The 13,496-nt window shown below is 41.8% G+C and overlaps 1 protein-coding gene across 1 annotated transcript; it reads left to right on the top strand.

Moving 5' to 3' along the window:
* The first annotated feature begins 1,342 nt into the window (after positions 1-1,342).
* On the top strand, positions 1,343-10,892 carry SYNJ2BP (synaptojanin 2 binding protein). The gene is made up of 4 exons (XM_061611159.1): positions 1,343-1,547; positions 4,498-4,634; positions 7,135-7,230; positions 8,380-10,892. The coding sequence occupies exons 1-4, from the start codon at positions 1,484-1,486 to the stop codon at positions 8,518-8,520; spliced, it is 438 nt and encodes a 145-aa protein (XP_061467143.1). The 5' UTR covers positions 1,343-1,483; the 3' UTR covers positions 8,521-10,892.
* Positions 10,893-13,496: the final 2,604 nt, after the last annotated feature.

Below are 13,496 nucleotides of genomic sequence, written 5' to 3'. Positions count from 1 at the left end.
GCAGGGCCCTACTGTATTAACAGTGTGGTCTCCAAAGTAATTCTCACTTAATTTCTTAGGACTTGCTCCCAGGTAAATGGAAATAGGATTGAAGGTTTGAGATTGTCAGTTTTATACAGCTGCCATGGTCTCCTATTTTTCCAAAATATAGGAAAAAAGAAACATTGTAATTTACCACCAGGAACCACTGGGATTCAGATGGATCTTCTGGGGGGTGTATTTTTTTCTCCTAAGGGATCTCAGTCACTGTCTCTAGCCTCCTACTGCTGTTGTCACGGTTCCTGTTATCAGCTCTATCAGCCGTTTCCGCCCAGACTGAGAAATCTAGATTCTCTCCTTCCTTCAGAGACCCACAGTCTGACTTGAGGATCCAATGGATAGGATCACTCCTCACTTAGTCTTCTACAGTATCTTAAAGTGCCTGCCAGCTTCCTCAAAGCAAGCCTCAACGGGCTCAATTACACCTTCAAGCGGTTGTTTAGCAGCTTACTCGGAGCCCGTCTAAAAGACGCTCGCTTGTACGCCGCTTTTCCTCACCTAAAAGCCCCTTGGTACAAAATAATTCAAGATAAACGAGGAGTTGACAAGGTGAACTCCCTAGCCCGGGTTTTTTCGCTTTTGCCTGCCCCACAGGGCACACAGCTGGGTCTTTGGTGAACCACTCTGGGGCTTCTTTCCAAACATTTTGGATTTTGATAGTGAAGCGCGATGAACGTGGCGGATTTAACAGTACTGCTTTTGATGGGTTAAAATTTTTACATTATTTATTTTATTTATTTATTTATTTATTTATTTTATTTTATTTATATACCGCCCTAAGCCAAAAAGGCTCTCTGGGTGGTGTACATAAGAGATAAAACAAGCACAATATATAAATACAATAAGTATAACAAAATCAAAGATCAAAACAAACAATAACAAAGAACCAACAACATCAAAATACAACAATAATGAAAATACTGATAAAATACACTATAAAATACAATTTAAAATACACTTTAAAATGCCTGGGAGTATAAAAAGGTTTTCACCTGGCGCCGAAAGGATAGCAGCATCGGCGCCAGGCGTACCTCATCGGGGAGACTATTCCACAGTTCGGGGGCCACTACCGAAAAGGCCCTAGCTCTAGTGAACAACATTGCTATACACCGCCCTGATTTTATGAAAGGAGGATATATAAATACTCTTATAAATATAGACAAATAAAAAAAGAGTCGCGCGAGTATGTAAACAGGACGCAGCAGTCAGCATCTCTCGCCTACGAACGAGAAGGGAACGCTTGAGGGAACAGGACTTCGCGCAAGTTGTCAACCCAACTACAAATCCCAGAATCCTCAGTGGCGCCCATTTCTTCCTGTTGTTAGGCTGGTGAAACTGAAAGTGCTGCTGCGGCAGCCGCCGCCACTTTAATCTGGTTATTTCACCTTCAAACGTGCAGAGAAGGGGCGATCGGGTGGGCGGTAGAGTCTGTCAAGAGCAAAGCATGAACGGAGGAGTGGATTATCTCCTCTCTGAGGAAGTGATCAATCTCACCAGAGGACCTTCAGGTACAAATTCAAAGGGAGTGAAGAGAGGGCGGCAGCGTGAGTTTGGATTGCTGCTTTGGGCTTCTTAGATTCTGCCCTTGCCTACTTTCCTGAGCCCCGAGCAACAGCCAGCTTACTGAGTTGGGGCTCAATTAGTAGGAAAACGCCTGGCTGAGGCCTGTATGCTTTTTCTCCTTGCTTCGCGTTGTAAAGCCACTTGTAAATAACGTCATTGTGTAGCCGAGAGGAAACCTCTGTTTATAAACATTATTAATAATAAACTCGTGGGAGCGTGCCCAGTTGGTGCAGGTTTTCTCTCTCCGTCTTGCAGCAGAAGAACGAGTGGTTTCCACTGCATTGCACTTAGGTTCACATCACGTGCCTACCAAGCGAGCTCATTTTAAGTTATTACGTACAGCAGGCAGGTATTGGCTGAATGGGAGTCTTTAAATATATTCTTCCCCCTAACTCCGAAATTGATTTGTGTGTGTGTGGTAGTTTAACAGGAAATATATTTGAGGCTTACTGTAAATGAATTTATAGCTGTAGTGGAACTCATGATTCCCCCTCTCCTAACAATGGAATGCAAGACTGAGATTGTAATCCTGTGCACAAGTTTAGCTAGTTTTAAGGCCAAGTGAAAGCCAGAGGGTTTACTGTGAAAGGCAATGGGGTCCTTTGGTGGTAGTGGTTCAGTGACTGTTTATGTGCTGAAAATGTGTGGTGACTGCAGTGGATTTATAGATGCTGTATTTTTTTGTCCCACAGGGTCTGTGTCTATTTTTGTATTTGAAACTGAAACAGAGAGCCAGTATGATGTAGAGGGTAGAGTTTTTCTTTACTGTGAAAACGATTTTTATGACAAACTGATGACTGGGAACTAGTAATCTCCTAAACTAGGGGTTCCCAAACTGTGGTCTGTGAACTTCATTCAGGTGGCCTGCTGCCTATCCACTTTAAATATTCCCATTGATTTTTCACGGTAGTTTTCATGCTTCTTCTATTTTTTCCATGGAATGCAAATTGTAAAACAATAAAAGACAATATCAGATATAAAAGCAGCAATAAACATACATTTAAAAACCATACAGCACCTAGCATAGCACATGACAGTTGCTGCAACTGGCAGAAAAATCATTCAGTGGTCTGCTAAGACCCTCAGCAATTTTCAAGTGATCCCTAAGGAAAAAAAGTTTGGGAACCCCTGTCCTAAACTCTTTCCCACCCAGCTCATTCCCTGCACCCACCATCCTAATTGTGGTTAAAAGATTGTCAGCGTTGCAACTGCATTGGCCTCAAAAGGTACAGGATGAGGTCTGTGATAAATGAGGGTGTAACACTCCTGCTGCAAGTACAGATAGTATCTGAACCCCAGTACCACCCCCATAATCAGCAGCATCTTTTGCAGCAATTCTTCTGTACTTTTCTGTAGAAGCTTAGACTTCACGATAGCCTCTCTTTTGCACCCAGGCAAAGAGGTGGTGTGAATGATAAACTGGGCTAGGTCTGCTTCAACATGGAACATGAGTGTTCTGGGCAGGTTTCTAGACACCTGTATTTTAATTAAAGGGCAGGCTTGAAGTCAGTACTGGATTCCAAATCTGTGTTAATTTGAACATGTTATTTTGATTTTTGTACTGAGCTTCATTTTACCAAATCTGATAATGCCACCAAGACTTCTTTGACAGTTTTGAATAACTAAAGAAGTTCATACATTTTTCAGTTGGAGTTGTCAAAGTGCCTACTCAGCCATTGTTCTCTGTGTCCTCTTCCTGCCCGTTTTGCCTTCAACTGGACTCTTGACTTTGAATCAGCTAAAAGTGAACCTTGTTAATATCCACATTGAATGAAGTGACCCTACGATCAAATGTCACAAGGGTAGCTGTATTAGTCCATCGAAGCAAAGATGGCAACAGTCTTGAGACACCTTGAGAACTAAGATTTATTGTAACATAAGCTTTTGTTAAGGCTCTTTGAAGAGATGGCACTCTGTCATGGATGCTGCATTGATATGATTAGAGACCGCTGTACCCTCCAGCTGATCTATAATAGATTTTCCATGCACCCAAATTACAGTTCCATTTAAAAGGGCTATTCAAATTCCTTGAGATGTCAAACACTTCAGATTTAGGAGGACTGTGAAAAGACTAGTAAAATAAATGGGACTGGGGTGACTCTGGGACATACAGATTAGACAGGACATATTTCTTATGAAGGTGCTGATCAGAAACTGATAATGAATGTAGATTTCTCTAAGAAAAAATAGCAAGGAAAAAAATCCAAGAGCAAATGTGTAGTCTAAGCAGGTTTTGTGCCAAAATGCATAAATATTTTTGAGCTAACTTGCTACAAAAATAAATAAATAGTTTGATACAAGTTGTTTTGGTCCAGAAGAATTCAGACACTAGTTAATATGAAATGCAAATAGCTCCCAGGCTTGATATTAATGATGAATGGCAAAATATGGTAATTAAGTGTAACAGATTCCATATAGTTCTGTAAAACTGCATTATTTTAATGCTTGTTGTTTGCCGCCCTGGGCTCATTTTGGAAGGAAGGTTGGGATATACATTTAATAAATAATAATAAACTCAGTGTCAGTCTTCTATGCCTCAGCTTCTCTCCTTATAAAATTGAATGCCTTCATTAGTGCATTACAGTACTTTCCGATGTAAGTGATGTATAAGGCCATCTGTGGCAGATTAAGGTATGCAGAATATATAATTTCACTTTCACAGAAGGAGGCTTATGTAAACATGATATATACAGAAAGAAGGCTGATATCCAAAATGCATTGTTTAACATATTAAACTGAAAGCAGTGCTTTTACTAGATCCTTCCCTGGGCTTGTCACTGGGCTTAGAGTTTTACTGATGTAGAAGGAAATTGCCTATGTTGGGTGTTTTGAGTGATTGGTTTGCTTCTAATCTTGGAGGTTCTCGTTTCTGTCTTACCTTGTTCTTGTTCTTAGGCTTGGGCTTTAATATAGTTGGTGGGACAGACCAGCAGTACATCTCCAACGACACGGGCATCTATGTTAGTCGGATCAAAGCAGATGGCGCCGCTGCTCTTGATGGACGCCTGCAGGAGGGAGACAAAATTTTAACAGTAAGTAATTCAGGTCCCTCCACTGAAATTGTTTCAAGAATAATGTAGTACAGCTTCCTCAAAACTGGACTGGAGCCTCAAGGTATCTTTCACCTTGCAAGGATGTTTTGGGAAACTCAAGTCCAGCTGAGCTTTTGGTTTTTTTAAGGGTTTGCACTCATAAGCATCTGCACAGGCTTTGTTCCAGTATCGTAGTGGAAAATTCAGAAGTGCAGAGTACCTTTATAATAGTCACAACCATATCCCCTCCTGTTTTTTTTTTCCTGCTGGGTCGAGAATGAGAACCTTGTTAATGCCTTCTTTCACAGTAACAGACACCACTGGGAGCCAATAAGCATGAAAAGGGAGACTGTTCGCTACTGAGAAGAGTCTTCTCAATGGCTGACTCACCTCCGTTCACTCTGATTGGCTCTGATCAGCAGGAAAGGACAAGGAAGCATGTTAGAAGAATCTTCTCAGTGGTTAACACACTCCCTTTTCATGCTGCTTGGTTTGTAGGATACTGGAGACGCTGGGACCCTGCTCCTCTAAGACCCCAAATGACTACACTCCTGCTTTGTTCTCATCCCCTATGTGAGTTTATTTTACAACAAATGCATGGAGTGACTTCTTCCCCTTTCCAGAGGCAGGTGGTCCAGAGGCATGACCAAATCCATCCTGCCTCAGCCCTGTTTCTGGAATGAATGAAAGAAAACTCAGTGATAAGTTACCAATGTCCTTCCTCCACCTTCCTAGAGGCTTGTCTCTTGGGAAAAAGAAACCTGACTGGTATGTTCCAAGGTTTCCTTTTTTCCATCTAATGCCTGAATCAGTGAATATCACCCCAAAGTAAAGGTTTCTCTTGCACACTGAAAATGTAATATGTACTCACTGATAACCTGAAGTAGTTACACATCATTTTTTACTGTGTGTGCAATATAGAAATGCACTGTAAGGACCCACATATTTCCCTTGTGTATTTCCATAGTATACACATGGCGGCTTGCTCTTGATTTGAAGCAACTGTTTACTTTATCAATCACAATTCATGTATGTGGTGCTTTAAAGAGTAAGATGAGCAAAAAAGTTGAGTTCCTGCCTCAAGGAGCTCACAGTCTAATTCCTGATATCAGGGGGAACATTAAGAGAGGGAGTGAAGGAGGAAGTGACATAGAATGTGAAAATGCAGTGTGAGAACCAGTCCTCACTGGCTGAGGATGGCATTTGCCTGCCCCAAGTCTGTAGTTTTCCATGTCAGTTTAATTTCCTTTTTCAAATCCAGTCCAGAGCTGGTGGTTGATATTTTTTGCTTCAGATGCAAAAATGTTTTTTTAAAGCCAGCACAGTATGCATGTACTGCTGTGGGGTGGGGTGGAGCCACCTTTCTTGTAAAGCTAGAAGTGGGCATGTGATAACTTTTTATATTTATTTTGGCTGTATTTTCATTGAGCCATATTGTTAAACACCTCACATGATTTTGAGCATAAAATTTCATTGAGAAGCAATTTCTTCTGGAGACAGTGATGTGGCTATGTGGACCTGTCCTACTGCAGAGGTAAAGAACTTTCTTTGGCCCAGCAGACCAACTTTGATGTCATTATGATGTCAGTTGATTGACAGGTGGGTTGCACAGCTCTTCAAAAGCATCTGGCAGCCAGCTGATTGTCGGGCGCTTGGGAACTTCAGCACAAGAGGCTTGCCAGCCCTGTGCTCCTTCAGGGAGGAAGGGTGGGATATAAATTAAATAAATAATAAAGCTGTTTTCTGCAAGGAATGGCTCCACAATCCAGTTCCTCATGGGAAACCTGGTCCCACAGCCAATCCCACTGTGTCTCTGCCAGCCCCATACCTGGTGTCGCATATGTTGTCAGGTGCAGGGCAGGTGGATATCATTGGGGGAAAGCAGCCTGACAGGCCAAACTTGGTCTATGGGCCAGAGACTCCCTACCCCTGTACTACTGCTTTGTGTTGTCTTAGTTTGACCCAGTGCTATTGGATACTAAGGCTCCCACCCCAATCCCGCATACCACCTTTCTCACCTGGAAGGTAGGTCACTTACAACAAAGCACAGCATCTGCTAAAATGTAGGGTTGGAGATTAGGATAGCAACTGACTCATTTTGGCATAATTTAAGGGGTCCCATTTGTTGGAATGCTGTCATTGTGCTGCTTATTTTACAGTGCAATTCTGTGTGTTTACTCGGAAGTATTTCTTACTGTTTTCAGTGGGATTTATCCCCAGGTAACGTACGTAGGATTGTAGCCTTATTCTCCACTTCTGAACATGTTAAGCTTTTCAAAGCTGACTTTATTTTATACACTGAGATGCTTGCCTATTGATCTTCTTAAGAATTTTCTATTTCACAAATTTATTGAGAATCCCAACAATTTTACTGCCTATTGCCAAGATTTAAAAATATGAAACAGAACATTTATATACTGTATAAATTCTGCTTATAATCCTGCATCTGAATTAGCTTGTCTTATACCTCAATTCTTGTTTAAAAATGGTATTTTCTCAGGTCAATGGCAAGGAGCTGAAGAATATGTTGCACCAGCATGTTGTGGATCTGTTCAGGACAGCAGGTGATAATGTATCACTAAAGGTTCAACACAGGGTGTGTTCCTTTTGCTTCTTATAATCTGTCACTATTGCTTGAAAGGTTGCGTTCTACAGACTGCTGCTTCTGGGGCAATCCTTGTAGATGCTGAGCCTTACCATGTGTTTTTTTTAAGAGAATACCTAGTTATCCTTACATATATTTTAAACATTAATCTTTTCTATCACATTACGCACAGTGACTTTTTTTCTGGTGCTTTTCCACCCTGTGGAAAGATTTTGCATTTGGGTATGGTCCTTATCTGAATGCGTGACCACCAGTGAACCAAATGTATGCCACCTTGAGTTCCATGGTGGAAGAAGGTCAGGATATAACTGTAATAAATACATATTTGTTGTGGGTGTGTCCCGATGGCAGTGGTGGGGAACCTCAAGTCTGCAAGCCTGATTTGGCCGAGCCCCATCCACCTGACTTCCTATATTGAGTCAGGTGCAGGGCAGATAAAGAGGTGGCTGGGTCAAAAAAGGGTTTTTAGACACTGCTAATCAGTTGATTGGTGGCACCTGGAAAGCTCTGTGCATAGGGCCTATGGAGTGATGTCTCTATAAGAGTGTGTCTCAGTTCTGGTGTTTCTTGGCATTGAAAATGGTTGCTTTTACCACATACATGTGGTCACATTCAAAGTAATCCTCACTATCTGTCAGGCCTGAATTAAAATAATCTATGGATGACTTTAGTATGGGAAAAACCTTTTATCATTGTGGCTTAAGCAGCTTGTGATCTAAAGTTTGAGACTGCAGTTAGTTGGTTGGTGGTGCAGTTAGTTTTTAGTAATGGCTTTGAGGAAAAGATGGGTGTTGAGGAAGGCATCTTCAGTGTTCCATAAGCAAAGGCAAGAAGCAATTCACTGGGGGCGCGGGACTTGATGATTTATCTCAAACATAACATGGAGGTAAATGATGACGACTGTAGGAAAAGCAATTTTTTCAAAACGAAATTGAAAAGGAAGTTAGGTACATCTCATTCAAGTGTAACATGTGCACAAGCCTTCCAGAGTTAATGAATGGTTCCGCTTTGTTGAATATTAATTTGGAGCAGAATCTTGTTGGTCAAACTTGATTTAAGAACTATATGTTCCTTAGAAATCGCTTGAGGTTTCTTACTCTGACTTGGTTGTCCTCAATGCCGTTATTCTTCCTGTTGCAGCTGCTGCCTCAGAACGGTCCCTCAAGCCACAGAGGGGATGGAGAGCCAGGAGACCTGCCCTTGGCTGTGATCCTGGTGCCAGGGCTGGCCATAGCAGCAGCTGTAGTATGGGCCTTCCTGAGATATCGGCAACGGGTGTGACCCACGCCTCTTCTAGAAGACCTTGCAGCATAGAAAAAACTACAGATTTATTAAGTAATTTTAAGAGAACAAACCAATGATCTTATTCTGGATTAACATTGGGGAATGGGATAGGGAGGGGAGAATCATTGCCTAATGTACAGTTGCTTCTGCTTGTGATGTTGTGTTTTTCACGTACATTGAGGAACGATGATTGTTTGTGAACTGGGATCTTCCACTTCAGTGGTTCCATGGAAAACGGCTCAATCACCTTCTGATTTCTTTTTTGCCCCATGAATTTTCACATGCTCTGTGTTTTTAAAATACAGGCTGTGAGGCGCAAGGTCTATACAGTGAGCCTCTCCTGACCAGGGAGGGCTTCTGACATTATCCTCCTGCTGCTTGGGAAGTTGCTCCTAAAACTTGGGCAAAACATCTGGAGGAGTTGCCTGCCTCATGGTTTGATGGATGGGACTAGGGGTGTCATATGCCTTGGAGAGTGTAGGAAATCATGTTTGCTTGTTCAAAGGGGCTCCTTAGATTACACACACCGCATCTAGGTGAGATGCAAAAAGGAATATTGGATATTTTTTGTAAATTAAGTCTTATTTTATAATTTACCCTCTTAAATTTTCTCAGTCTGTGCATATGCCCCCTTCAATCAGTAATGAAAGACAAAAATAATTGCGTATGTATATATTTTTAGTGATTTGAGGGGGGTGGGGGAGGAGGAACTATTCTTTTAAAGATATGCCTTAAAGAAATATATTGAGTTTAATCTATGTCTTCATAGTTAGAAGTTCTCACTTCAGGTTTTACTGACATAAAACAAGCCATAACTGTTTGAATTGGTCCTGAAAAGCATAATAGGATAGGGTGGGGAAGGGAAGGGAGGGGAATGAGAAGTGCCAACCGCTAGGATAACTTAGATTTATAGTCAAGTTTTCATTGACTTGGAAGTTGAAGTTCCATCGAAATTGATGGAGTTGACCCCAAGCATAGGACTGGGTACAAGGAAGAGGTTCACAGGAGATGTAAAAAGAAGCTTGGATTACAATGAGGGGCAACATATGGCTTAAAAGAAGTCTGATCACCCGGGGCTGTAGGAAAGTGTGAAATATTAAGGCAGCCTTTTCCAACATGATACCCTTCAGCTGTTGTTGGACTATAGCTCCCATCATCCATGACCATTAGCCATGCTGTCTGGGGATGATGGGAGTTGGAAGCCAAAAACCTCTGAAGGGCACCAGGTTGAGGAAGCTGTGTTAAGGCAAAGTAACACTTGGTGGTCTACTCAAAGACCTTTCTGCCAAAGGTGATGTGCTATCCTTGGGGATATTGGTCTATCCACGCCACTGCTTTCCTATTGAAGCACTGGGTGATGTGGCTTCTGGGAAATGCACCTATAGCTAATATATACACTGGAGAATGAATTTGGTGACAAGTTTACATTGTAGAAAGAAAGTTAACCTTAGTCATTCTTCTTGTACACCTGACCAGCAGATGCCAATTTGATGCTGTATAGACCGGTCCAGTCAGGGGAGAGGGGAGGGAAGAGAAAATTCATCTGTAAGTCACTGTGCTAGTGTGGTACAACTAGGTATGTAGAGGTAAACTGACCTTGCTGTCTGCCCTGGGCAGATGGGCAGGAAGATCAGCTTAAGCTGAATATCAGTGAGTACAGACCCCAGTGGACAAAGTATATCATACTGTATCCATATTAACACAATTCATGCATCTTGGTTCTTAGCATCTTTAGGAAGTAGGAAAATACGCATTGTCCAATTGCATTCCATTGGCTTTGCTCTAAACGTAAGAAATGGATAACATCTAGTGTTATGTTTAACTGATGGCTAACTTTACAGTGAGCTGGGGGAAATCCAGTGTTCAAATCAGTAGGACAAAAGCTGCAATCCTGAGCGCAATTACTAGGAAGTTGGTCGAATGGAACTTGGTGGCACTTCCTTCCTAATAAGCATGTTTTGGATTGATGAATCAAGCTAGTTCTTTTTGTCAGTTACTGGAGTACGAAGTGTCTCTTCTGAATGATGAATGTTGTGTGTCCATACTACACGTCCCCGAACAGCCTCCTGTGAATGCCCAGGTTTTTGTGCCATAATTCTGTGGGCCCTACTGCCAGGAACCATTTCTTATATGGGTGTTAGATGATAATGAGATGGAACTCAAAGGAAAGGCTGCAACAGCTTCACTTTGAAGATGGCAAACCCTCCCATGGTGATTGTATGGTGTTCAATGGTTTGCGCTCACTCCGTGACATCGGTGTCACTTTTCTCTGAGCGAATGTTTTTGTATTTCGCAAAGGAACATGTATGTGAGAGATCTGTATGATGCCAAAAAAATCACACATGCAATATATGGATTGAGACTATAAATTGCAATCTGAAAGCATTTTACTTTCCTAACCTCTAATATTTCTTTACAGGATTTTAATGCATCGCTTAGGGTACTTGTCAGGACTGGCACTTGCTTAGTATAGCACCCCCACCCCTTTACTGAGCTTGGAGGAAGGGCTGTAGAACGTTAGTGGTAGAACATCTGTTTTGCATGCAGAAGGTCTCCGGTTCAATCCCAGCACCTCCAGGAAGGGCTGGGAGAGAGTCATCTGAAAATCCTGGAATGCTGCTGCTGCTCAGTGAGCTGGATGAACCAATGGCCTTCCTCGGTATAAGGCAGCTTCCCATGGAAACAATGCTTTTTCATATGAATAGCTGTTGTTCATTAAAGTGCCCTGGTTCCAGCAACTGGGAATTATTATTATTAGTGATAGTAGTGCTTTTTAGTTCAAAGACCCCACAGCAGTGAGTGTCATATGAACACAACAAAATACATACCAGAACTTAACTGGAGGTCACAGTCCTTCCAAGCAAACATCCATTTCCAATTACCCCAACTTTCTACATTTCAGAGTCTAATTGGGGAGAGGGGGCATGTATTGTTTGGAAAAAATGGGAGCTTGAAATCCTTGCCTATCGGTTGCAGATCACCCAGAGGTCTACCAGCTGATCCCATTCTGCCATCCCCTAGCACGAAGAAGGGGACTAAACTGGCAGTATCCCTTCCTCATTGTGGAACTTTGTAGATAGGTGAAGCAAGCAACTCTTTCTTTTTGAACTGGCCGTGCTGCAGGTTTATTGAAGGTGTGTCCTGTTTGGAATCTGTGGGCTTAAAACTTGACTTCTGACAGAGTCAGGAAGCCGGACCAGAATGTTTTCTCTTTTAAACAAGACACAGTAGTAACAGGACACTCCAGACTCCACCTGGATATAATTGAGTCCAGCATCACTTAGTGGCTAAACTATATCCTGGCCTGGTTCGCATGTGACGGTAAGCCAGAGCATGATTCTATTGTGACTGTGTGAACATGCTAGCTCCTGAAGAGGAGATCCCACCCACTTTGCTCCTTCTCAGGCTTTTTGCTTTAGCATGGGATAGCCGCTAAGCCAAGATTTGGCTTATTCTTATAAATCTGAATCCTGACTTGTGGTTAAGGCCTATCCTCCTTAAACACAACCTGTAACCCTAGGACAAACCTTGGTTACAGATCATGGTTAAGGAGGAGAGACCTTAAGCACAATTCCGGATTTGGCTGACACAATAAGCCAAACCTCGGCTTAGCTGCTGTTCTGTCTAAAAAGCCTGGAAAGTAAGCACATTCACACTAAGCCAAGAGCTGTAACTTAGGGACAGACATAGTGTAAATATATTGAGCTAGATGAGCCAATGGTCTGACTCGCTATAAGGCAGCTTCCTATGTTAGGTTTAACATGATGTGCCCCCCTTGGCCAATGACACCTACCACAAAAGATCCGGGAAAGCAGCATTCTGCCAAAAGAATTATGTAATTTTTATAAAGCGGACTATTTACGTGATACATTTTTGACACAAGCTCCATTCAGCATTAGCAAACAACCCTGTGCTAACTTTAATCATTACACATGCTGAATTTCACCTTTGGTCGATGGAGTTACTTTGAATTCGAGAGTGAGTGATGCTCATTCCATTATTCATGTTCATAAAAATTTCTATTGTCCTCGTTTGGGTCCCAGGTGCAAATAAATGTTCCCAAATGTTTTGCCCTTTGTTTATATGGAAGAAAACGATTTCCAAGTCATTAAATTGTTCTTTTCTGTATTTTTGCCTGATTGTTTTGAAAGTGGGCAACCAAATACAAGCATCATGTTCTAAGTCAGAACCAAATAACAGCAATAGTAACAGTTATGATTCTTGTTGTTTTCAATCCCTTTCCTACCAGTTGCCAACACCGTATTTGCTTTCTTTGTTAGTGTGGCATATTGAGAGGATGTTGTCAGAAAGGTCTCTGTTGAAAAGGCTGAAATTGAAGTTCAGAGGAACAAATTGGTTTGTCGAAGATGACTCTGAAAAGATGACTTATACAAAACCAGAAATCAATCAGCTATTGTATTTCAACATTTGGGAGCCGTTTTGTCCTTTGGATGCTGGAGATGTGCAGACACAAGACACTCCTGAAGGGGCCATTTTTGTTTTTTTGGCCATTTATTTAGACTTAAAGTGTAGGCCTTGCTTGTCCACATCAGAGGCAGCAATTAGAAATGCCATATTGGTAGCTGCTCTTACTGTGGGATTGCCTCCCACACAAATCTGTTTGATTTACCCTTAATGCAGCAGGATAAAGGCAGCAATCAGTATCTGTTGGGAGGTATTTTACATTGAGCAATAGCTCTTTTAAAAAAAAATTCTTCTGAATTGCCACAAGAAAGGCAGAAGGATTAAGGCTGACTTTACTTTTTTCTGTATTCAACAAGGCTGTGGCAGTGCTGACTGACAGCTGTGCTGTTTTTCTAACGCAGGAAAATTAATAAATATCTTTCCAAAAGAAAGATTACCTCAAATGCCTTGTAGAGTTCATTTTTCATAGTCAAGATCTAGTGACACACTGGCTCCTTGGAAAGTAACATATTACTTTTTCAAGTGTATTGGGTCTTCTTCCAAATTGT

The sequence above is a fragment of the Rhineura floridana genome, chromosome 2, assembly GCF_030035675.1.
Source record: "Rhineura floridana isolate rRhiFlo1 chromosome 2, rRhiFlo1.hap2, whole genome shotgun sequence".
NCBI classification, from domain to species: domain Eukaryota; kingdom Metazoa; phylum Chordata; class Lepidosauria; order Squamata; family Rhineuridae; genus Rhineura; species Rhineura floridana.
Note: the sequence above shows the minus strand (reverse complement) of the source record. Positions and strands in the feature narration are given on the sequence as shown.